This window comes from Gallinula chloropus, assembly GCF_964237585.1.
Source record: "Gallinula chloropus genome assembly, chromosome: 1".
Taxonomy (NCBI): domain Eukaryota; kingdom Metazoa; phylum Chordata; class Aves; order Gruiformes; family Rallidae; genus Gallinula; species Gallinula chloropus.
Genome location: NC_140085.1, coordinates 64,882,507 through 64,906,389, shown reverse-complemented (window position 1 = coordinate 64,906,389; position 23,883 = coordinate 64,882,507). Strand labels below are relative to the sequence as shown.

The following is a 23,883-nucleotide window of genomic DNA, read 5'->3' as shown; positions in this document are numbered from 1 at the left end:
CCAGAAAGGTTCATGAACTTATTCACCTTTAAAGGAATAATAAGTGGTAATCATCAGGCATCAATGTTAAATAATATCAATACCTCTTTGCTCACCAAAGCAGGCAAAGCAGGCAAGAACAAGAGGCATGTTCAGAGATGATGTCAACAGCGAAACTGAGACATTCATGCAGGGCTGTGGGGTCCGATCCCATGGCTACAGCGTGATCTTTGCATGGACTGTGCTTGTAACCAGCTTTTCAGAAGATATTATCACTCACGTGTATTCAGTGAGTGGCATCAGAGAACAGTTACTTTGCATGTTGTCCTATATAGCTGAGATGTTTTCACGAGCCTATTTTGGGACTTAGCAAGAGCTGAGCAGAAGTACAGCTCCCCTTCCCATCGTGTCCCTTTCCATGCGCAGAATTACTCTCTCTTCCATCTTCTCCTGAACAGCCCACAGTCACATTTGCCATTCGCAGGCTGCCTCTGAAGCTTTTCAATGTAGTACCTCCAGGAGCTCATAGGGGAAGCAGTAGCAGATGGGTTCCTTGCATCAAAGCAATTACCATCTGTTATTTCTCTTCCCAATTTTGTGCAAAGCTGGCAAGAATTCGATTGTTTCTCCTACTCCCCCTTGATCCTTTGATGCCCAGTTGGGCAAACAAAGGTAGGCAAATAGCAGGATCCCTCTTGCATTTTCTCCTGGTTACAGGAACTCCTGTAAGCAACAGTAACATTCAGCAGGCAAAAGTGGTTATACCCCCACTTCACTGCCAAACTCCATCTGCTGTGCTTTCAGAAACTCCTAATCATCCAAGAAGAAATGAAAAAATGCCTCAGGAGGAGACAACCTCACAGAAACTCCCAATTAAATTCCCCTTGCCCCCCACCCCCTGGTGGTATATTTATTAGGAAAGGCTCTAGCACTGTGGGATTGTTTTACTCCATTCTTGCTCTGTATTATTGACTCCCAGCTAATTACATTTGGATAGCTATTGTTAAAATACAATATGATACCTTTCTACATAGCTACATATGACAAGACTTTCTTTGGAAAGAAAAATGCTTTACCTGAAAACCTTACTGTGTTCCCCACCAGGAGACCTCTAGGAACTCAATCGTGTCTGTAAGGTCAGGGTTGGCAACTGTAGCGTTCTCAGTGTATCTTCCTGATTTGCAGGTTTAGTTACAGTCCATCTCTCCTGGGCCTCAAAAGTTCAATGATCTGTTCACGTTTGTTTGTTTGTTTTGTTGTTGTTGGGGTTTTTTTCTTGTTTATTTTCTTTGTTTTTTTAAAATAAAGCTACTGGTTGTAAGGAAAAGCTGGAACCAGATACCAGCCAGTTTTGACCTGGCTCAGAAAGCATAAGGCAAATGAAAATAGCTCAAAAAATGTTGGCAAACCAAACTGCAATGACAATAATCAAATAACCTGAGAATTTTTTTAATGGCTTTTAATTATTTTTAAGGGTCTGATTTGACAGTATAGAAGTCACATGAAATAATTTAATGCAGTTTCATTTATTCTGAGCCTTGTCTTGAATAATGTGACTATTTTCAGGAGGGTTTACTGTATAAATGCAGCTGTTGAAAAAAAGTTCTAGAAAGGTTTCTAGTAGTTAAACTTGTGATACCCTGCTTTATGATAGACCAATCATTTTATCCAAGACATGCAAAGCATGAGTGGGAAAATTCTCACTGAAGTCAATCTCCATTTCAAGATCTAAATCACCTAATTGTGCTTTGACTCCTCTCTTACCTAAGGAAAATAATTGCAGCTTTGATCTAGATGCCTTCTTTGTAAGCCTTTATTTTAGTGTTTTGAATACACACCACCTGTTCTGTAGTAGGTATTTTGACAAAAATCTAATTAAACCCAAGTAGATAGGATAGCATAATAAATCTGGCACCTTTCCCAAATGCCACACTCACTCCATAGAAACATAATTTTCTTTGTTCTGTGTGTTTTGCATTCATTGTAATGTGTGTTTAGCAGCTGCATTTGAGAGCAGGCTACAACCAACCTATTTCTTTATACTGAAGTATTAGCTTATAGCTCTTGGGGAGGAAAAAACAAGGTAGATCGTTTGCCTTTTTTAGTATCTGAATCAAATTTTCCTAATATTATCAACACAGCATTATAATTAGATTCCACATAAAAAATTCAGTTTCTCTCTCAGCCATCACTGTCTGTAAATGTTTTTAGTCATTGATGCATGATAAGGAATGTAAGGCAAATGCTAACTTTAGCAGAAATAAGTGCTTTTTGAAGCTATATATAACAGGTGCACTGCAGATCCCAGGCTTTCAATTTCAAGATGAGGCACATTGTTAAATACAAATTTGTTCCTCTTCCACACTAATCACTTCTGAGGAGAAAAATCAGTTAAAATGGGACCATATGCTGCAGTTTGGGTTTTATTTCATTGCCAGCTCACATTTCAAACAGGGGATCTACTTAATAATCTGATTTTTCCAGATGCTTTTGCCCATGCTGCAGCAGTAGGAGGAAGCCCAGGAAGTGGGCAGCTCTACACATCCACTTGCTCCAAAAACGTTGGCGGGAACTTGAGGTAATAAAAGGAAGAAGGAGACTGGAGAAATAACACCTCGATTCACTTCCCAGAAAGACACTAAAGATGATTGAGCAATTGATTTGTGAGAGTCTGGGAAAAATAAATTGGGTTTCAAAAGTGCCAAGGTAGAGTTGCCAAGAAAAAAGGCTATTGGACCTGTCCCTTTCTGCTTTAAGAAGAGCAGCTGACCAGGTTTGGGTCACTGCTGCTGGAGCAAAAAGCTGATGTTGTCTGGAGGGACCAGGTGCTCTGAATGCCAAAGCTCCTCATTAATCTCCACAGGTACCCACCCATCTCAGAGGTCATTATTGACAGCTTGATGGCAGTGTGACAACTTTACCTGGCCGTGCTGGGGACAAGCGAGTGGGCTATCCGGCAGCCATAGGGAAGACATCCATGTACCTGAGGCACCAGTCTGGGAGGAACCAATGTGGCAGAGCCCTCAGCTTGGTGCTGGGCTGGTGGACAGAACCTGAGGAGCTTGTATTTCACACAGATTTTGGAGCATATATGTTTGAAAACACCTCTGCTGTCATGATGGCAAAAAAACCCCCAACCCTGCTGTTTTCATGCTGGATTTGAATTAAATGTGGCAAACTCAACTGTACATACTGAAGGAACTCCCTAGTCTGATGTTTCTCTCTGGAAATGGCAAATTTTTGCACAAAGAGCACTTGGTCAGACATTTGTATGGCATTATTGACACCTCTGTACAAAAAACAGTTGCAAGCGTTTTGGAGGATATTCAAAATCATCCTGCTATACTGAACAAGTGATCCAAAATCAGCATGATGAACTTCAGCAGAAATAAATGCAAAGATGTAACTGGGAAAAAAAAATTATTCCAAACCTATGGTAGACTGCAAAGTATGTACTAATTACAATGTGTTGTGTTTTCTTAAAACATAGGATGGAGCACTAGGAGAGATATACTGGCAGTGTGGGAGATATTTCACTCACATTACCCAGTAATGGGGAAGCTTTCACCTGGAGGGATTGCAGTCAGTCTAAAAGCTAGAAAAGCAAGAAATGAGAGAGTTCAGAAAAGGTCATCCAGAGCTCTGGATGGGATTAGGGGGGAAGGACAGACTGAGGGGTCTGAAGAAAAGCTGGAAATGTGCTTAATGGAGAAAAGAACTGGACAGCTTTTGAAGAAATAGATGGAAAAGGCACAGTGTTTACCAAAGGATAGGAATAGATTGTCTTGATATGTGCTGAAAGAAGGCTAGACTGACTCTACATTAGAAAAGTTCCCATTTGTGATGACATATCACAAATACAAATATTGGAAAAGGCTTTGTAGGCAGATTGATGGGTATCTGTCACTGAGGTTTTAAAGAACAAATTAGACAAGCCCAACCATGAATGGTCTGCATGTATTTGATCCCATCTACATGTGGGATTGGAGTCGATGACCCTCTAAAATGCATTCTAGCTTTCCACAACTCTCATGCAGAGACAGAAAGGCATAGAAGGTGTTTCTGGATGTAGTTATTTTTGCCCTCATCTCTCATAACAATGTGCTGCCCCGGACAGCCCGCTAGTTTGCAGTTTGCCTGAGCCCTGACTGAAGTGGTGCTCTGGGCAATGGATGCTTCTGCTGTTCCACTGAGAGAAACCGTGCTCTCCCTTCTCCTGCTCATTTTGAATCTGCCTGGGAAGGAACAGATTGCCCTGTGGCAGTGATTTATGTAGGCTAAATTGCTGAGAAGCTGTTTGGGCAAAGCATTCTAAGTGGACAGGTCTTCCCTGTGTCACTGGAAAGTGCCTAGTAGTTTAAATAGGCATAATAATCCTTTCTGTGCTTCTTTCAGCCATTTTTTTGTTGTTTTACTTGTTTTGTTTTGTTTTGCTTTGTTCTGTAAGACAGAGTGGAAGAGCTGTGTCCTGGGTCTTGAGCCCAGGGGCAATGCTGTCAGTGAAAAGGCTCTGCTGACATCCATGGAGCTGAATCAAGACCCATGTGCAACACTCACTGACAGCAACATCCTTTCAGGCTGAGGTGGTATTATTCAGTCTAACTGAATAATAATTCACATTCCTTGTTGTAGTCTGTGGGTTTTCTACATTGCAGGTACCAGTTTGCTACTTAGTTCTTGCTGACTGTATTTCCTACATGTCCTCACACTTTCTTTTTTGGTAGTTCTCCTGTAAAACTTATTTTTGTTTCTCTAACCCTGCTCGTTACACACAGAACATCCTGCCAATCAGTTTTGTACAGTCCTCTTTTTTTTTTTTTTTTTAGTGATTTCCTTGTTAAAACGTTCTGCTTTATCTTGTTCTTCCTTTCAGATTCTAAATTAGTGAATTTCAATCTTTTCAGGTTTGGGGGGCCCAAAATTACTCCGGTGTCCCTGTACACAAAATTTAGGATCACCTGACAGTAGTGTTTTAAATATACATATATATTTACTTACCTTTGCAGATCACAGGCACAGGTAGTTCACAGAAGACTCACATAAGAACGCTACTGTTTGAAAGCCTTTCTTCTGAATACTGGTGTTCATGTTAATAGGTATAATATCATTAGTTTTCATTATATGCATTATTGTTTATTAGCTCCAGTGTTTAGTTTCTCTTAACATTCTCTATAAACTAATTTTCTTAAAGCCTATTGCCATTTCTATTGCACTAGGATCTTGAAATACCTTTTTAAATTTCATTTCCAGTGCCTCCCTTTTATCTCCAGTCTGGCCACTCATTAGAAATGTGTGGTGTATATTCAGCGCTCGAGAAAGATGAAGCTTCGGCAGTATAACAGCCACCTGTTTATTTCCAAATCATACTGCCTTCCCCTCCTTTCATTTTCAGGAAATCGATCCCATTCCTACTAACAACAACAGATTGGTCCTTATACCTTTTTTTTTTCCTGTTCCTTTTTTCCATTGGCCACTGGCGAGCCTGCCAAATGCTACTAATTAGCTGGTTTGGGCTCCAGTCCTCTGACGTGCTCCACACAAATGGACTCAAAGCAATTTCTGTGTATGCTGTATGTGCAGGGATCCAGCTGCCTGCAGTATATAATACAGGGTGGCTTTTATAACTGCATTTCCACTATGATGTGGAACCAGTAGTTCATTTCATACAGGTCATTAAATGCTTCTTAAATGGCTTGGAATTTGGATAATATTCTCTGGAGCAAGATTTGAACAGCATCATCTTGTCTTGTCCTTGAATATCTGATTGTCTCAAAAATGTATAGTCAGAACAAGCATTTTTTTTGGTACTGGAACCTACTGCCATTAGTTTAAAAGTCCATCAGTGCCACAGCTCCACATGCCAGGAATTCAAAGGGTGATTTCCACCCATGAAGTGCATGTAAACATAATGAGGGCTGTTTTATTGAATTATTGTTGAATGTCAATAAATGACTATAGACTAGCCTCAAATACTCATGTGAAAGAGGTGCAGCAGGGCAAAAAGAAGGAGAAATAACAATGCAGGGGGATATGCCAACCTTTAAGAAAATTGGGGCATATTTTTTGACTGGGAGAGGCAAAAAATGTGAGACCACTGTAGCAGGACTTAAACCAGTGTCAGTCATTTGGATCCATTCATTATTATAGGCAGTCCATAAAGCAAGAAATCTCCATCAAAGGAGGTCCTGTTTCTTCAGATATGAGGTCTTCTCTAGAGAATGACCACCTTTGGGTCATGCTGCAACACTCCCTTTTTTAATGATATGTTTTCCCTATAACTGAGATGCTATTTTTAGGACCATCCATCTTTTCTCATGTCCACAGTGTCAGGAATGAGGTAAATCAGAGCTCCTTATATTAGGGAAAGGAGATGATTGAATATTTTTCAGGTCCATCAGCACCCTTAGCACTACATTATAAATATAGATGGAGGAGTCTGGACGGTAGAGTATAGGTACCAGTTTTAAGCTCTAAGAGAAGATGCAGATACAAAAGGTGGGGTTCATTTAATTGAATGTATATATCTGAGGGTATACATCTGTGTCAGGTTCTCTTGTCAGTGGAGACAAACTGACATCCCTAAGGCATGACTCATTTTGTCCTAAAGAAGACTTCTGAAGCAGTAAACTTCTAAATCAAAGCGAAACGTCACCAAAGGAGACAGATTTAATGTTTTGTATGTTTAGAATGAAAGATGCAGAATAAATGGGTACTAATGATAGGAAATCATGGGCACGCTGGGTGTTTTCAATTTAGAGTAGCTACTGGACCTCTCTCTCACAGCCACTGTGAACTTCTGCACGGTGCACAATACCTGGGCTTCACTCCTCCTTCTGATTCTAAAAGAAAAAAAAAGAAATCTCCCTAACTTTCTCATGAGGTATTGCAGGAAAATGACACATTTTTACAAGCCAGGCTTCCCCTCTGGGGTACAGATGTTCAGACATGTGGCGAGGCTGCCCTTGGGTTGTGAGTGAGATTGTCAACTAAATGACGCTAAGTGGAGTTACACCAAGGCCAGATTAGCTACGTGGGCATCTGGTTGCTTCAGCCAGTTTCTGTGCTGTCCTTGACCAACCCCTCCTTTCTAGCATTTAAGCTGTTCATTTTCTGATCCACTCCTGAATGAATGTTTGCAAAGCTTTCTTGCACAGTCGGCTAGGTCCAAAGCTGAGCAACACAAGCTAGACTAGAACTTGGAAAAGCTCTTGAGACAAATTTTTGCCCCCGCTTTGCATTTTTCTCCTCCCCCTCCCCCCTTCTGATTTGTAGAATCCTTCATCTCCTTTTAAGAAAACAATGTAGGGGCTAGGGGAATTACAGTTGGAATCCTGTTTTCCCCCCCCTCTGTTTTGACAGACAGTGGCAAGATCCATTCAGTCTCCTTACCTATTAATAACTATATTTGGGATTTTTTCCTATTACTATTCATGCTTGCCTCTACACTGGAATTTATTAAAAATGTACATTTTTGGAAGATGCTTTCAAGCTACAAAATTGACAGAACATCTATTAGTTTGCTTGCTTCTTCCATTTCTGTTCTCTAGGCAACAAGAAGTGTTTAGGCAGGATGGATTACAATGTGACAGTTATGTATGCTTGCATGTATATTTATAAAATAGATATGTTACATACTGTAACATATGGATACATTGTATAACCAGTGTTCATGGTTCCATTTGCAAAGCACTTTTCTGAGGAGTCTGAATATTTTTACCTCTTTCTTAGGCGTGGGGAAGCTGAGGTAGAAAGTGGATGTGGCTTGTTTAAAACCACGTTAACAGCTCAGCAAGAAAGGGAATCTATGTCTTTGATTTCCAATACGGTGCTCCATTGGTGGGCAGTGGTATCCATCTTCTATACATAAGTCCTTTAAAAAAAAACCAAACAAAACAACAACAACAAACCTTCCTTTTCCTGGGAATTCTAACTCCATTGTTAAATTGTAAAGACCTAATTTTGTTAGTGTTTTAGAAAGAAAAAAAAAAAAAAGGATGCTTGTAAACCATGAAAACCTGATCCTGCAAAACTTGGTCAGCATAGGGAGGATCAGGTCCCTGGTTGCAGGCCACAGTTTGAAGGAATGTTCAGTTTGGGTTTAAGACTCCTAGTACTGAACAAAAAGGGCTGTGACATGGGGCATGATGACACCGGTCCAGGATGTACTCACTTTTTCAATTCAGATATGTAAAATGCCCCTAATCCAGTGCGTTAACTTTTTATTGGCAGGCTTTGTGTGAGATCAGTGACTGTCTGTCTGCACCACACTCATTTTATGCCGGACAAGTAGCATCTGCCTTTCTGCAGCCAGCGTTAAGCCAGCATAAAACCCACATCAGGTCCTCCGGTTGATTTGACAGAGGGACAATGGTGTGACCGCATCTGATCTGAATCGGGTTTTGTCCTGCTGTCTAATCGGCAGCCCAAGAGATCTTGCACCAAGGATCAGGGAAGTCCGGCCTTAGCTCAGCGCCCTGGTCCCGCCGCTGTTTTCACGCCCAGGTTTCGGCGGGCGTTCACCAGGGACAGGGATGGGAACGGGCAGCTCTTCCTTCCCGCTTTCCCGAAATGGCAGGGGGGGGATACTTGAGGCTTCTCTCGGTGGGGGCGCGGTGAAGGGGTTCCCGGGCGGTGGGAGAAGCAGCCCCGCACACGCAGCGAGCACACGGTGACACCCCGGCGGGCGGCGCACCGGGCTGCGGCTGCGTCCACCGCTCTGGAAGCCTCTGCCCGTGCCCCCTGGCTGTAACGCTGCTTTCCCTCTTCCCCGGCGGGGAACGCCGAACCTGAGGAGGCTGTCATCTTAAAGAGCGCAGGGGAGGGACCGTGCGGAAGGGAGGCGGAGGTGCCGGCTCCCTGGGAAGAGGCGAGCGCCGGCGGCAGCATCTTCCCGGGAGCCGCCGCACCAAGGCGCCCTCCCGGCCACCTCGACATCCAGCGCGCCGCCGTCTCCCCGGGCAGCGAGGGCTCGCCCGCCCGCCCGGCCCAGGCGTCCCCGCCGCCGGTAGCCGGGGCCGCCGCAGGGCCGGTGGGGGTGGCGAGCGCGGCCTCACCGCCTCCCGGGGCGGCTGGGGGCGGGGTGAGGTGGGAGGGGGGAGGAGGAGGAGGAGGGAGCCGCGGCTGCGGCGAGGCGGCCCGCCTCCGCGCTCGGCGGCGGCTGCCGCAGGCGGCCCCGGCCCCCCATCCCCAGGCCCAGGCCGGCGGCGGCGGGGACGGTGCCGGTGCCGCCCCTCGGCCGCGCCCGCCCCCTGGCTGCCTCGGCGGAGCGGCGGCGCGGCAGTGCCGGCGGGGCTATGGCTGCGGAGGAGGTGCTGCAGGGTGCGGACCATTACAAGAGCGAGATCGAGCGGCTGACCCGGGAGCTCTCCGAGACGACCCACGAGAAGATCCAGGCGGCGGAGTATGGGCTGGTGGTGCTGGAAGAGAAGCTCACCCTCAAGCAGCAGTACGATGAGCTGGAGGCGGAGTATGACGGCCTCAAGCAGGAGCTGGAGCAGCTGAAGGAGGTGAGCGAACCCAGGCTTTTGTCTCGCCGCCCAGGGTGCGGGTAGCTGCGGGGGTGCCCAACGCGTGTCCTTGCCCGCAGCCCCGAGCTGCTCCTCCCCCCCCCCCCCCACCCGCGCAGGTGGGCAAGCAAAGATGTGCGGGGCCCGGAGTGGCTGCGGGCTTTGGCGGGGTGGGGAGGAGGGCTTTCCCGGGGCCGGAGGATCAGCCGGGACGGTGGAGCTTAAGGACGGATTACACACGATTGCAACCCCCGGCCCCGGGAAACGTCCCTGGAGCCGGGGCTGCACTCCAGCCCCCGGCGCCGGGAGCCACAACTTCTGGTAAGGGGGATTTGCGGCACTGGAGAGCGTCTCCGGTCGTACCTGCATCGTCCAAGGCTTTTTTTGTTTTAGGAAGAGCAAATGAAGCAGCCCGTAGGATGAGAACTGAGCAAACCTAGTATATGAGGACACGGATCTATGTAAACAGCCGTCTGCAGTGCGTGAGGAGAGAGACAATTCCTTTGGAAGTTATTTATAGACCTGCTCTGTTCTACCAGTCAGGGGAGTCGCTGCCATTAAGGGGGATGGGGGGGCGGGTGAGGGTGCTGGGTGAAGTAGCCATACAGTAGTCTTGAGGTCATCTCCCATCGGTGGAAAATAAACTTCTGTGTCATGCTGAAAGGATGAAATATTTGATTGGAGAGGTATTTCTGGTTTGTCTTTCGGGTATGAAGTAGAGGAGGGCTGCACCTTACCTTTCAGCTGCGCTAAGCATGACTCCGAGATCCCATCCCTCTTCCTGTGCTCATCGTTGAGGGAAGTAACTTGAGATCGATAACGGTGCGCACACCCGGGAGCTACAGAGGGGGAGTGTGTACGCACAGGCACCCAGCACTCCCATCGCTACAGCTTATGGTGTTTTTATGCTATCTGAGAACATAACTAATGGCATGTTTTGCAAAGAAAAGATATACCATCAAACAGATATTCCTCCAAATTTATCAGGTATCTTTTTTTTTTTCTACAAAAATATGTTGCTATATGTAATGTACAGAAATTCTGTTCAGTCAGAAGCCATGAGCATATATGCCATATTGAGGGAAGCCACTTAATGAACTTACATTATGTGTTAATATAGTCTTCAGAATACTAAGTGATAAACTTTTAGAGGCATTTTTAATAAAATAAAGGTTTCATTTTACTTGCAGGTAAATGAGTTATGCTACAGACTTGGTTCAGTGTCCAGAAGAGTTGAAAAAATATTTTTTATTTCCATAAGAAGAATAAAGGTGTTTTTCATAAAAGCCTATTGATCTCCTTAAACTTGATCTCTGCCTCTACACCCCCCTGAACCTATGCAGTAGGCTTAGGACTTTGCAACTGGTACTCACAGGTTGAGGGGTAGGTGTAGGTAACTTGGGTTGGCATGAAGGCAGTGCTACCTGAAAGGACTTGGCAGTAACAGAGGAACAAAATTGAGGGGAAAAAGTGCCTCAATTTCTGGCAGAGAAATAAAATTGAAGAAAAGGAGATGAGTGGAGCTGCAGCTAGCTGTTATCCCATCATAATGATGTACAAAAGAAGACTGATCAGACACCAGGATGACACATGGGTGGACATGGCCACAGATAGAAGGGATAGTGCAAGGAGCCAAGTTGAAATTATTAAACTAGAGGCATTAGTCAACACAGGTAACTGAAATCAAAGACAGGCACAAATTGTCTTCCTGTTTACCTACCCCTGAAGTCAATGGGATTGCACGCTCTGCAGCCCAGTAGTCTCCTGTGGGGCTGTGCCTTCATGCTATGCCAACCACAGCAGGGACACTGAGGATATTCATGGAGAAAGGAAGAGGAGAAATCCTGCAGCTTGCCTGATACCAAGCAAGAGTGGAGACTCCCTAGTTTCCCGTTCAGGCCCAGAATGCTCAGTTCCAGAGCTCCATAGCTGCAGGTAGGGCATTTCCACCCCCCACCTTGGCTGCAAGAGATTCTTTTTCTTACTTCTAACCTTCATAGAAGAAACTACTCTGATGCTTACAGCACACACAGCTCTGCAAAGGAGAATTTGCTTGTATCCCTTCCTGTCACTGCAATCTATTTTCTAGAATCTCTCTTACCACCTCCATTATGGCTGTTCACTGAGCAGAGATCAGACTTGTAACTGTGAGACATAAGCAAATGGTGCCTCTGGCAATACTACCGAGGCAGAATTCAGGTGGTTTGAGCAAACTGGATTGGGGAGGCTTGGGGGTGTAGATTTTGGGGCTGTGGGGTTCTGTCTGAAATCTCTCAAAGCAGCAGAAGTCTGGAGATAGCTTTTTTGTTGATTAAGTCGCCATCCAAAAAGTGTAGTGGAGTGTCTTGGTGTGTCATGTCCAGCAGGCCCTGCAGAGGATGCCCTGGATGATGGCCTAGGTGTGGTCTGCATGGCAGGACATCAAAACACCATGACTGACTAACAGGAGCTATGAAGACTTCCAGTATGTCAGAGGGAAACTCTGCTTCTGCTCTTACCTCACTACAGCTGCAGCCTGACATCATAGTGGGGTACAGAAATTAGGCCTCAAGTTTTTCCAGAAACAGATAGTCTATACGTTCACGAGCAATAGTATATGCAAAGATGTGGGCAGGATTACAATTAGAACCATTACCTCTCCTCCTGTGGACCTTCTCTGAACAGATTCAATTACTGGAGTTGAATTTTATTGAGGCAAGTCCTCATTTTTTTAACTGTTTCATTGTTTATGAGTTCTGCTGTGAGGAGCTGATGCTATTTATTGCTCAGCAAACAGAACTGCCCTCTTTTAACTACTTAGTCATGGCCTAGCAGTCTAAGATCTGAAGTCTTCCATCCACCTTGGCAATTCAAAGCACCAGTGAACTTGAACAGGGTCTTTTCTTATAGATTGCAGTATGGAGCCTCAGCTATACAATAATTTCCATTGTTGGAGAGTGAGATGGGAAAGTAAGGCCATTATAGGATGTTGAAGTAAAAGCAAACTGCAACACCCTACATTAAATATTAATACTTGTATACAGGATATATGCTAATCCACCATGCAATATGAATTGGGTTAGCAACCTCTTACGTTTCTTCTGCTGTGTTCAGAGGTCTCTGCTTTAGCCTAAGACTTTGATGTTTTGGGCCATGAGACTGATTTACATTGCAAAAACTTTGAAGCTTCAATCAGTTACCTAATAAGGACTTCTTCCAAAATAGGGCAGTTATTACTATGTAAGCTATCCAGGAAGGACTTGAGACATCTATTAGCTATCAGCCTTATGTTTTCAGAAATTAACTGAATGGCAGAAAAGTGAAGAGATATCTACTTTGTTGTGTTGACTTTAACAGTTTTTGGTGTTAAGATATGGAGCACTTAGGGTCCTGATGCTAGACAAGGTTGTAGTGTTAAACAAAACATTATTTTTAAAGCTTTATTAGGGTTTTTTTTTTTTAAGTCTGTAAATGATGTTTCTGTGCCTCACTCAATTACATCTGAAACTAGTGGATTTTTTGCCTTGTGGTAGAAACTATGGATTTAGAGCCCTTGTTCAGAAAGTTGTTTTAGCAGATGTACCTTTTAAACCTGCAGCCTGTAAGAATGCAGAGAGTAAGACTCATTGCTGTTAGTCACAGGATTGAAGGTAGCCTGTGTTTACTCTCTCACTGAGGAATGACCAGCATATTTTATGAAAAGCATTCTTCCAGTGGTTTTAGTATTTGTGGTCTTACATGTTCACATTGCATTTGCTGTAAGGATAATTTGTTAGTTTTCATTCTTTTAATGATGTGTAAAATGGCTTCATATTGATCTTCTTGCCTGAGCTACCAGCTGTAGAGCTGTCCCTGCTTGAGCAGGGGGCTAGACAAGGTGATCCCACAAGGTCCCTTCTGACCTCAATCCTTTTCTCTGATTCTGTGCACTGATGGCCTGTGCACTGATGGCCTGTAATGTTTTTAAAGAGGAGAGATATCAGTCACCCCCAGTCATGGTAAAATGGGGATGGAGGGCGGCTTTGATGTCCAACTCTGTGAGACATTTAGGCCTGGGAAATCCTAAACTGAGATTTCTCTTTGGGAATCAAATCATGAACACAGCAGTTGAGTTGATCTTCAAATCCTTCTCCTTGACTCCCTCTCTAATTCAGGCAATATCTCACTTGGCTTCTTGGCTTTTATGTACCTCATTCTGTGGAGACAAACTCTTCACCTGAATCACATGTGGAGCTGGCTGTCTGGTTTCCAGGTTGAAGATGCAGTTTAGCGTTTGCATTACTCAAAGCCCAATTATCCTTGAGAAATTATGGTAAAGCAGGCTATTGGTGAGCACCCCTATCTTTGGCAGGTCAAAAATTCTTGTTTTCTTTATTCCACGGAGATGTTATAATCAATGTTTATGAAGTGCTTAGTCAGTTTATAGTAATGGGGCTTCCACAAACAATTCTTGGTCTGTGACTGTAAAGGGTTTTTGAGGAACAGAGCTGAAGCTCTCTGGAAGCTTCTTTTCTGTTCTGTTCTTCCTTGCACCGCTTTAACAGGAGTCTCAGGCTCCATCACCCATTTCTTCTGACATAGTGCTGCCCTTGCAACTCCTCCACTGTTCTCTGAGGCCTCTGTCATGCCTGCTACTGGAGTCACCTCTCTGCCTCCTCCATCACTGAAGCATGCATTTTCTGGGACTTCTGTGGATCCAAAAAAGGTGGAAGAGGGGGAAACTCCCTATCCCAAATAGAGGGGATTAGATGGGGATTGCTCTACACAGCTGTCTGTATCACAGGATGCTTAGAGAAGCGTGAAGCAGCTCATAAATGCCAATGAGGTGTCCTGAATTCTCCCCAAAGATGAATGCGACCCAAATACATAACTAGAAGGCTGTGAACTGATGCCACCTCAGTATGTCTTTACACCTCCTTCCAGTGACAGCATCTGTGGGCCTGTGCTGCATGAGGCTGAACATTTTCAGCATCGCATCCCGGTTTCAACACTTTGTCCTTGGTGGCTGTTCGCATTGCGTCACTCAGAGAGGCCATGCTGCCTAACACCCAGCTCCAAGATGATGACAGGGCAAGGGTGAATGAGCTGGAGGGACCGCATGCAGATGCTGTCTGCACTGCTGTCTCCTCCAGAGCTCTGTCTCTAAGGCATACACTACTGATGGAGGAGGTTTTTATCCGGTTCCCTTTCACAGCTGGCTTGGTTAGGGGAAGAGAGCAGAGCAGTATGGGAACTGTTACATGCAGAAAGGAGCATGTGGAAAGCAATATAAGAACTTTGGTGATCCAGCTGTTTCTCACAGCAGCTGGATCCACAATAGCCCTAAATGGCATTCATCACCCTGTGCTTTCCTCATAAGTCTGGAGATGCTCTGAGCAGTTAAGTTTGGGAGGTATGTTTACAAGGAATGCCTCAACAGAATCAAGCAGCAGCTTGCAAAGCTTTTATTCACCTATTACAGGCTGGGGACTGAGTGGCTGGGTAGCAGGTCTGTGGAAAAGGATTTGGGGATCCTAATGGGCCATGATGTCAATGTGGGCCAGCAGTGTGCCCTGACATTGAAAAGGCTAACAGCATCCTGGACTCTTGTTAGCAGAAGCATGGCCAGCAGGTTGAGAGAAATGATTATCACTTTTGAATTGGTACTTGTTAGGTAGACCCCATCTAGAAAATGGTATCCAGTTTTGGGCTCCCCTAATACAGGAAAGACGGGGATTAAACTGGACTGAGTTCATCAGTAGAATGTTTAGTCTGAAGAAGCGGAGAGTCAGGGGAGACCTAATCACTCTCCACAACTACCTGAATGGAGGTTGTAGAGATGTGGGGAGTGGCCTCTTCTCCCTAGTGACAAGTTGTACCAGGGGAGGTTTAGATTGGATGTTAGGAAAAATTTCCTCACAGAGAGGGTTGTCAGGCATTGGAATGGGCTGCCCAGGCAGGTGGTAGAGTCACCATCCCTGGAAGTATTTAAAAGACGGGTAGATGCAGTGTTTAGAGACATGGTTTAGTGGTGGTTTTGGCAGGTTAGGTTGATGGTTGGACTTGATGATCTGAAAGGGCCCTTCCAACCAAGACAATTCTTTGATTCTATCAGAGAGTTACCAAGATGGTCAAGAGCTGAAGCACTTGCCCTGAGTGGAGAAGCTAAGGCAGCTGGGCTCATTCAGCCTGGAAAAGAGATGGCTGAGATGAACTCAGCAGCAGCCTGTCTGTACCTACAAGGAGGCTGATGAGAAGACAGAGCCAGGCTCTTCACAGTGGTGCATGGTGGGAGGACATGAGACAACCAGCATAAATTGAAACTAGAGAGGTTCAGACTGCATTTGAAGAAGAGTTGTTTCCCCATGAGGACTCAGGTTGCCCAGAGAGGTTGTGTGCATCCTCCCATGGATAAGTCCAAGCTCAGAGCTGACCCTGCTGTGAGCAGGAGGTTGGTCTAGAGAAGAAAGAAAGTAGACAGCAAGGGGCCTTGAACAATGCCAGGTCTCTGAGGGTGTCCACTGTACCCAGTTAAATACCAGTAGCAGCTTGCTGTGAGCGACCCAATATATACCAAGATGCTGCCTGGAAACAGTGACCATTAGCAAAGCCACAGCCTCACTTCTTGCTTGAATTTCATTTTCTCTTGCTTGTCATTAATACTGCGCTGACCTGGGGTTACTGAGGGTGTAGGCTGATGTGCTCTCCCCTCAGCCTGCATCTCCCTTTGTCATTCCTGCCCTGGTTCTGGCTCTAGGTTGCAATGGCTTATGCTGTCACACCGGCATAGAAAAGTGACCTCAGTTAAAAATAACTGATGAGGGGGTGTATGCTAAATGTACACTACTGGTTACACGCTCTGGGTCACAGGAGGTTCCCATAAGCCATTTTACCTGTATTGCCAAAAAGTCAGCCATGGGGTGGGAATGAATGCTGAGGAAAGAGGGGGATGGGATGAGCTGCTTAAACAGGTACTGATGGCAATAGAGATGCTCATCAAATTACGGCAGGATTGCTTCCTCTTAGAGGAAATGAAGCCTGTGCATTAGCCTACAGAAAACATAAGAAGCTGAAATCATCTTAGGGGAAATTAGGGCCATTGTTGGAGCTTTGGTAAAGTGCAGAGAAAAACGTAGAAGAACCTTCTTTTTTTCTTTTTTTTTTTTTTTTCCCAGGCACCTGTGTTGCCATTTGCTCTCAATACTGTATCCTTATGCACCGGTACAGAGAAACATGGGATTTTAGACCTCCTGCAATAACCAGTGCTTAAACAACTTTTAACACAAGGGGCTCACAGCCTCCTAAAATAAATCCAAATAGAGTTCAATTTGTTTTCTCTCTGTATTTAATTTCTTACTTTCACTCTGTCATCTCAGAAATCTAAGAAATCCCCCTCTAATCTGAGGGACACTGATTGCATCAGTCATCTGTGTTGAATTCCTCAGAGGTAATTGGAAGTTGCAACTGGATTTTATGTCAAAAAAAAAGTTAATTTTCCATAGACTTTCTATAAAATGTCAGATTAGTACCCAATCTAAAATGCCTGATTGGGGTGTTAATGTGTGAGCCAGGTGTTATTATTATTAAGTACTTCCTGTCTAAGGCTCGAGAATGTAACATTAGGGCTCACCAAAGAGATTTTAATCTAAAGGTCCCCATCTGTTTGGAATTAGTCCTTTGGTAATGGATTAAATGAATTATTTTGCTGCCATCTTTTCACCTTCCTTTAGGTGAAATGTTTTTCCTCCCTCTGTGGACTGCCCTGTGGATTGTCTTTCAGCCTGCATGCAGAGCAGCAGTCGGATCGAACACCTGGCTTTACTGAAAGTGCAACTAGGGGCAAAAACAATGGTGAAAAAAAGAAGATGTGGCATAAAACAGTGATTTGTGAACATTCATCATGGTAAAATGAGCATTCTCAAAGTCAGATAAATAAATTTGCTGGAGTAAATTTGCACCTGGGCAAGTTTTATATACCTTATGCAAGCGTCACTTGGAGGAGAAGACATCCAAGATCAGATGTTTTTTTTCTCTCTGTATTGAGAGCTTCTAGAAAAAGAGCTTTCTTCTCGAGCAACCTCTCAGTTTTTCAAATGAGCTTCTGATTTTCAGCACCTCATTTTCTCTCATGCTTTTGCCCTGGTGTTTTGTGCAGTGTATGGACAATTGGAATAAGATCCAATTTGCCATTTGTTTCTGCATCCCTCATGGCCCTGCTGGTCTGTAGGGCTTCACTGCGCAGCCGCCTTTGCTATGGATTTCCCATCCATATTTTTCCAATACCTGCAGGGGGGTAATGTTTAATTCAATACAATTCTTTACTGTACTTTTTTTTTTCCCTTTGGGATGATTTTAATTTATAATGGCAGAGACTAAAAAGCGTGCATTCATTTCTGCTGAGCTGTCTTATGTTTAAGGGGTGGCTTTCATAGCCCTCTTCTTTCCTCACTTCCTTGGGAACTCAACAACACTATGTTTCATGGGGGAGTATATTGCTAATTTGGAGGAATTGATATGGCATATAGGGAATATGAATGAGCCCTTTGTCCCTTTACCCACTTGCATCGCTAGCAGCAGATGATAATGAGGTGAAACCAGCAATTTTTCATACTGTAGTGAGAAAACAGTCCAGGAGGAGAGACCAGCTACAGATGGAACTAGTTAGGTGAAAAATGCATCCCAGCAAGGGCAGGTGCCTAAAGCTGAAGTAAGCAGGAAGAAATCGAGCTAGACTGCAGATTAGTGTCTGAATGGGAACTCTACTTCCCTGCAGAGGGAAATATTAACAAATAAGTTTGGGTTTATGGGTATTTGTGTTTCTGAATGTCTTTCACTATCAAAGTTTAATTAACTGTAATGGAAAAATCAGGCCACTGTCCTAAATACGGGGTTTTGGGACAGACCTGTGAAAACTATTAACACCAAAAGGCTGGATTTCAGTAAGACTGAAATTGGTACACTCCCCTTTTCTGCATCCCTGTTTTGGTTCCTCCCTCTCTATTTGCAGCCTGTCATTTTCTGCCTTTCATTCTCCTACAACGTTCAGCTCCTGTCCACGATGCTTTATGCACTTTTTAATCTTCTTTTTTTCAGTCTTTGCTCTACATCTTAATAAGCATTGATTGCAGCTCCATAAGACATGGAACTGAGGTTTTTTTTGTATTCAAGACACATTTTATCAGTGTGTGAATATAAGAAATCTGGCCATTTGTGGCAAACAAGACTTTCCATACTGTGCTCAGATATTGCAATGATCTGAGGGAATCCTAGAAACACTAAGAAATGTTTTTTTAATATGGGATGAAAATGAAACAGCAGAGGATTTCTCAGTTCTGCTTTGCAGTAGCCTCACTGTTAAAGTCATCCTTGGAAAGATCACTTTTAAGGCAACTTTAAAATTGGGTTGGCTGCAGGTGCACCCAGGAAGAAAGTACTTTTTTCCAAAAATAAAAACTTTTGGTTTTAAATCATAGTATGGTGCCTGGTGTTGTTTATTTATTTAACCCCAGGCATGAAAATTGCTGCCAAATGAAGTTAGAAAACACAATTGTGCTGTACCCTCTCTGTTGCTCGTCTTCCTTGAATCACACCTGATTTTGTCTCTGCTCTGTACAGCCCTGTTCAACCCATCTACATAGTTTCCCAGTGCTGTCAGTAATATAAAGAACACTGTGCTTAACCAAGAAGCACAAAAGAAGTCCTCGGTTACCCGTGTTAGTCACCTTTCACTTCAGTCAATTCCTTCTGGGGATGTTTCAACTAAATTATATAAACAACTCTCCTTACTGTTCTTCCTTTTTGGTCCTTCCTTGTTTATTTTTAATTCTGTGATCTCTCAGAGCTCGCAGGTGACACACAGCAGGAGCAGTGCCATGCATTCGGTATGCACTCCGGGAAGTTTATCTGCACCAAACAGCCTTGGTTCCCCTAGTCACTCGGGATGGATTTAAAGGTCAGTGTACTCAGAATGAGCCATGAAGGGCTCTTTGTCATCAGTGACTTGTGGCTGCATCCTTTGAAGGAAGCTGAAAGTTTTTAACAGTTGGAGCTTTGACTTCCGTGTGGGATACTTAGAGGAGGAAAACTTACTCCTAGTAGTTGTAAAGCTCAGACAGGGAGATAGAAAAGGATCAGCAAACTTCTGCGACTAAAGATAGGAATTTGGGTCAGGCAAAGGGAACAGGTGGCTCAGTGAAATAATTCATTTATAAAAGTTTGGCTGCTGGCCAAAAATGAACACAGCATGATTTGGATTTAGTCTTACTCGGGACTGGATTCTTGTGTACTCAACGACTACAAGGCAAGATGCAGGATGCCAAACTGCACTGAACCGTGGTCCTGTATTTTCAGCAAGACAGAGCTCTCAACCTTTTGGCAGTAGACTTTTAAGAGAGCTAGATCATTTGGTATGGGGGTACAAAGGGAGTTCACAACTGGCTTAAACTCTCTGTGTAGAGGTAGCCTCTGGTTCTCAATTTGATGCCTAATCCAGGACACTTAACTACTTGAATCTATGATTTCTCTTGTTAAAAATGTGTTCTCAATAGCTTGTAGTTCGTATAATTCATAGTTTTAATAAAGGTGATTTGGGGCTTTTTTTTTTTTTTTGAGGTGGCTGGGGAAAGTTTTTCTCATACCCTGAATACCTCACAGAGTTTTTATTAAGCATGAAAAAGCTGCATTGCTCTGGATAATTCCAGGCATCTACACAGCAATTGCAGAGTTTGTCTGAGTTTAGTTGAGGGGAAGATTTGCATTCAATCCTTTCTTTCTTGGATAAGTGCATGTGATACCCACCTACAAAGAGTTGGGAATGGTTTTATTTAAGCACCTCATGTGAAGGATGCTATCTGTAGCAATATATTCAGGATTGTGCCTCTGGGTCATTTACAGCAGGTATGCCTTGAAGACCAATGCTGAAGCCCTGGCTACCTGGGTAAATAAAAGGCAAAACAGGGCAGTGATTTAATTGCTGAGTCTGTGCCCCACCACCTGCTGGTAAACAGCACTGTCCGAAAGATGTAAGTGCTAAAATGTGTTATAAAGGGAGAGTCCAGATTTCTTTCCACCAAAGAATGGAGAACTGACAAAGCTGTAATTACTGGGTTTCAAACATGATTTCTTTCTTGCATCTTAATGAACTGTCATAACTCAGCTGAGATCCAGTAGCCAGTCAGGTGCATGGACTTGGCTAGCCCCACATATGTAAGGGTGAGGTAAAAAACCCCAAAACACCCAACCAAACACAAAACCCAGCTGAAACCTGAAGGAAAGAGTCTTCAGCTGACGTGTCTTCCATCTGCAGTGAGCTAAAAATGCATGCTAGATCAATTCCTAATCCATAAAATCTCAGCCATAATGCTGGGCCCTCAGTGAAATGTTTAGTGAAATGTCAGGTTATGGTAGCAAGGACTCCTCTGTCAAATACAGCGTGTGATGTGTGACTGTATAGAAGAGAAGCAGTACTTAGATGGAATATAATTGTCTATGTGTACCACAGTGGAGATGGAGGCTTGTGACGTCAGTTAGGACTGCAGTACTTTGGGCATTAGGTAACGCCATTTCTTGGGCATTAGGTAAGTTTTCATTTTTCTGCCAGTTAAGGGGTGCTGGCTGCCATCTAATAATAACAAAACTTTCATTTAACATGCTGTAAGCTCGACTGTGTAAAAATAGCAGCAAATCTGGAACAATACAGTTGAGTGATAACTTTTTTCCAAACGTGCTGAGTTTGAAGTTACAGTGATGTTATATATTCTTAGATGCCTACTGTTCCTAAAATAAAATCCATTTTAAAGGGATAGAACTGGATTATCAAATTTAGATACTTGAAAATTTGGACTCCGAGGTCTGTATTTTAGTTGTCATGGAAAACATTGGGTTTGTTCTATTAAGTCAGCGAAGTAAATTTGTATTGAAGCCTATGTGACTTCTTTTTGTCCACATAGTTTGAAATTGCAAATCATACCTGTTTGGGTGACTGTATGTAGATTTTTGGGATACACATGTAGGCTCCTGGCTTTAAACTTTTCCCTGTAATCTATTTAACACTCTTTCATGATTTGTGATTTCAAGTATTTTTTGTCTTCTTGCCTCTGGAGAGATGTTTATTCAAGGTCAGAAAATGCAGCGATGCCTCAAGTATAGCTTTAGCACTTGGTGGTTGAAGAGTACTTTACTCACTTTTCCTTGGGCTGAGATTAGAGATGTTCAGAGACATTCCTCTATTTGATGGCTGTTGCATTTACTTTTTGAGCAGATTAGACTGATGAGAAGAAACTTTAATCTGAAATGAGCATATAAACCTTATTTGGTGCATAAATAACCCTTACCCTGTGTCTAAGAGGAAGAGTTGCAGTTAAAGATCCTGCTGTGTACACTTAATCTGTGAAGATCCCTTATTTACAAGATTCTTCTGGAAACAGGGCCACTGGTTTCTTTACCAGTACAAACTTGAGTTAGGTACCATAGCTGAAGGTGGGCTGGGTACTGACAGTGGCTGCTTTCTTGCTGTTAGCCAAGAATATGCATCTTTCTCCTCTCTGAAGAAGGGAGTTAGGATACGGGGAACCTGAATTCTGCCCCAAAACCCTGCGGTAGAGACTCCTTTCCTGCCAAGTTCCTCAGCTCAGCTCTTCCCTAGATCTGGTTGAGAGCGAGAGGCTTCTATTTCAAGTCTTTTATCACTTAATTTTTTTAGTGGAAAGCAATCTACCACTTGAAAAGGAGTTTGAAATCTGATAAGCAGCATTTTTAGGAGCTTGCAGTCCAATGCTTTGAGCTGCCTGTGGAAAAAGGAATTGCAGCTTTGCAAGTGACAGTGTTATGAATAGTTAAGCACTTACTGGAGCACTGGCACTGGATGGATGCCGGGGGAAAGCCAGAGGCAGTGAGTCAGCATGACCTTGGCTGCTGCCAGAGGGATGGGTACAGCATCCAGCCTCAACAGTCACTGATGTTGCTTGGGGTCTTTAGCGGGAAGAGCCTCCAGTGGAAAAAAATTCACTTGAGTAACTACTGCTGGTATATATCTGACAGGTGTCATGAGTATGTAGTAGTAATGAAAACACGTGTCAGTGTAAAATAGTCTGTAGCTATTAAAAATTAGTATTTTTAGTAACCAGGTCTAGTTCTTTGTTACCTTGTGAAAGAATGGACAGCACTACGTGAAAGCAGAAACGTTCTGGAAAATCAAAATACTGCTTGTTTCATGAGCCCACAAGGTCTCAGCAGGGTGGGATAAATTGTTATTTATTGCATGACAGTAGTACCTGGGGATTCTGCAATCCCTGGCGCAATGAGTTTCAGGCATATAAATGAAAGGTTAGAGATTTTAAAGTGGAAATAGAGAACCTTGTCAGGGATTTGCTATTAAGGAATAATAAGAATTTATAGATGAGTAATGGAGGCCCAGAAGCTGTGGAGGGATAGGTTTTCAGCCATAATTTCATAGGAAATCTGTGGCTAACTCACAAAGAAAACAGATTTTTTTTTTCCTCAGATCTAGTGCAATCATTTATCTTCCAAATATCCTTCCATTTAAAAAAGCCAGTCAACCAGAAAGGCAAATCAGTCAATTGCCCTGCGCTCCCTGACCAGTGTGTGCAACAGCAGTACCTCCCACTGGTGCCTGTGTGACCAGTAAGGCCATTTAGAAATGGTTTTGCTGTTAGTTTTGCTACCATAATATAAGAAAAACTTAAAGAAAAATGAAGGTGACAAACTTAGGGAGACCTCTTTGGTTTCTTAATTCAGTACTTGGTAGCATTTCAGTGGCAGAGCCCTGGTCGTTAGACACCATCAGTAGCTCTGTGCCCATATCTCTGCCTCCCGTGGAACTGCCCCCTTTGCATTACCACCCTTTTGTGGTTCCTCTCCCATGTACTTTGGTGATCCCAGAGCACATGGAAAGTTCCTGGGATCCAGAGTCCATCACCATCTCTCACCCCCAGCTGCCTTTTCTGCTACACCCTCTCTGGAAGCTGACCACTCCTGGCTGGCATCCCAGTATTTGTAACGCTCTTCCTACTCCTTCCCACTCATCCCTTTCTGAACTATGACCCTTCTCTGCTGTTACTGGATCCTTTACATCAGCATTTGCTAATCCCTACAGCTGGTTGAAACGCTTCATTTGTCTTTGGTCTTCCCCCACATCTAGTTGTTCATTGCGGGGGGAAGGCACCAAATTCCACCCGCCTCTCCTTGCGAAGAATGCAACTCGCCTCTCCTCGCCTGCCGTTTCTGGGCAGCCTCACCCCACAAAGTGCCCCTTGTTCCAAACCTGTATGGGGAAAAGTTAAATGACATGCTTCACTGTAATGAGCCCCGGCACGTGGGATGCCCTTTATAATGAGAATATGTGGGAAATCTTAATTTAATTCTGGGAGGCATGACTTATGCAGTTCTTTGGGAGCTTGGATTGGCTAAAATCTCACAAGGG

At 43.8% G+C, this 23,883-nt stretch overlaps 1 protein-coding gene across 9 annotated transcripts in view; it reads left to right on the top strand.

Annotated features, from left to right (window-relative positions):
• Positions 1-9,272: 9,272 nt before the first annotated feature.
• Positions 9,273-23,883, top strand: part of BICD1 (BICD cargo adaptor 1) — a gene marked incomplete at both ends in the record, with an annotated part of 177,711 nt that continues 163,100 nt past the window's right edge. For 8 of the 9 annotated variants that reach the window (XM_084279259.1, XM_084279257.1, XM_084279258.1 and 5 more), the window contains one exon: positions 9,273-9,485. In XM_084279259.1, coding sequence (XP_084135385.1) covers positions 9,273-9,485 — 213 coding nt within the window. Of the gene's footprint in view, positions 9,486-9,878; positions 10,047-23,883 lie in introns of those variants that run through there. The other variant, XM_084279264.1, reaches the window with a different exon arrangement.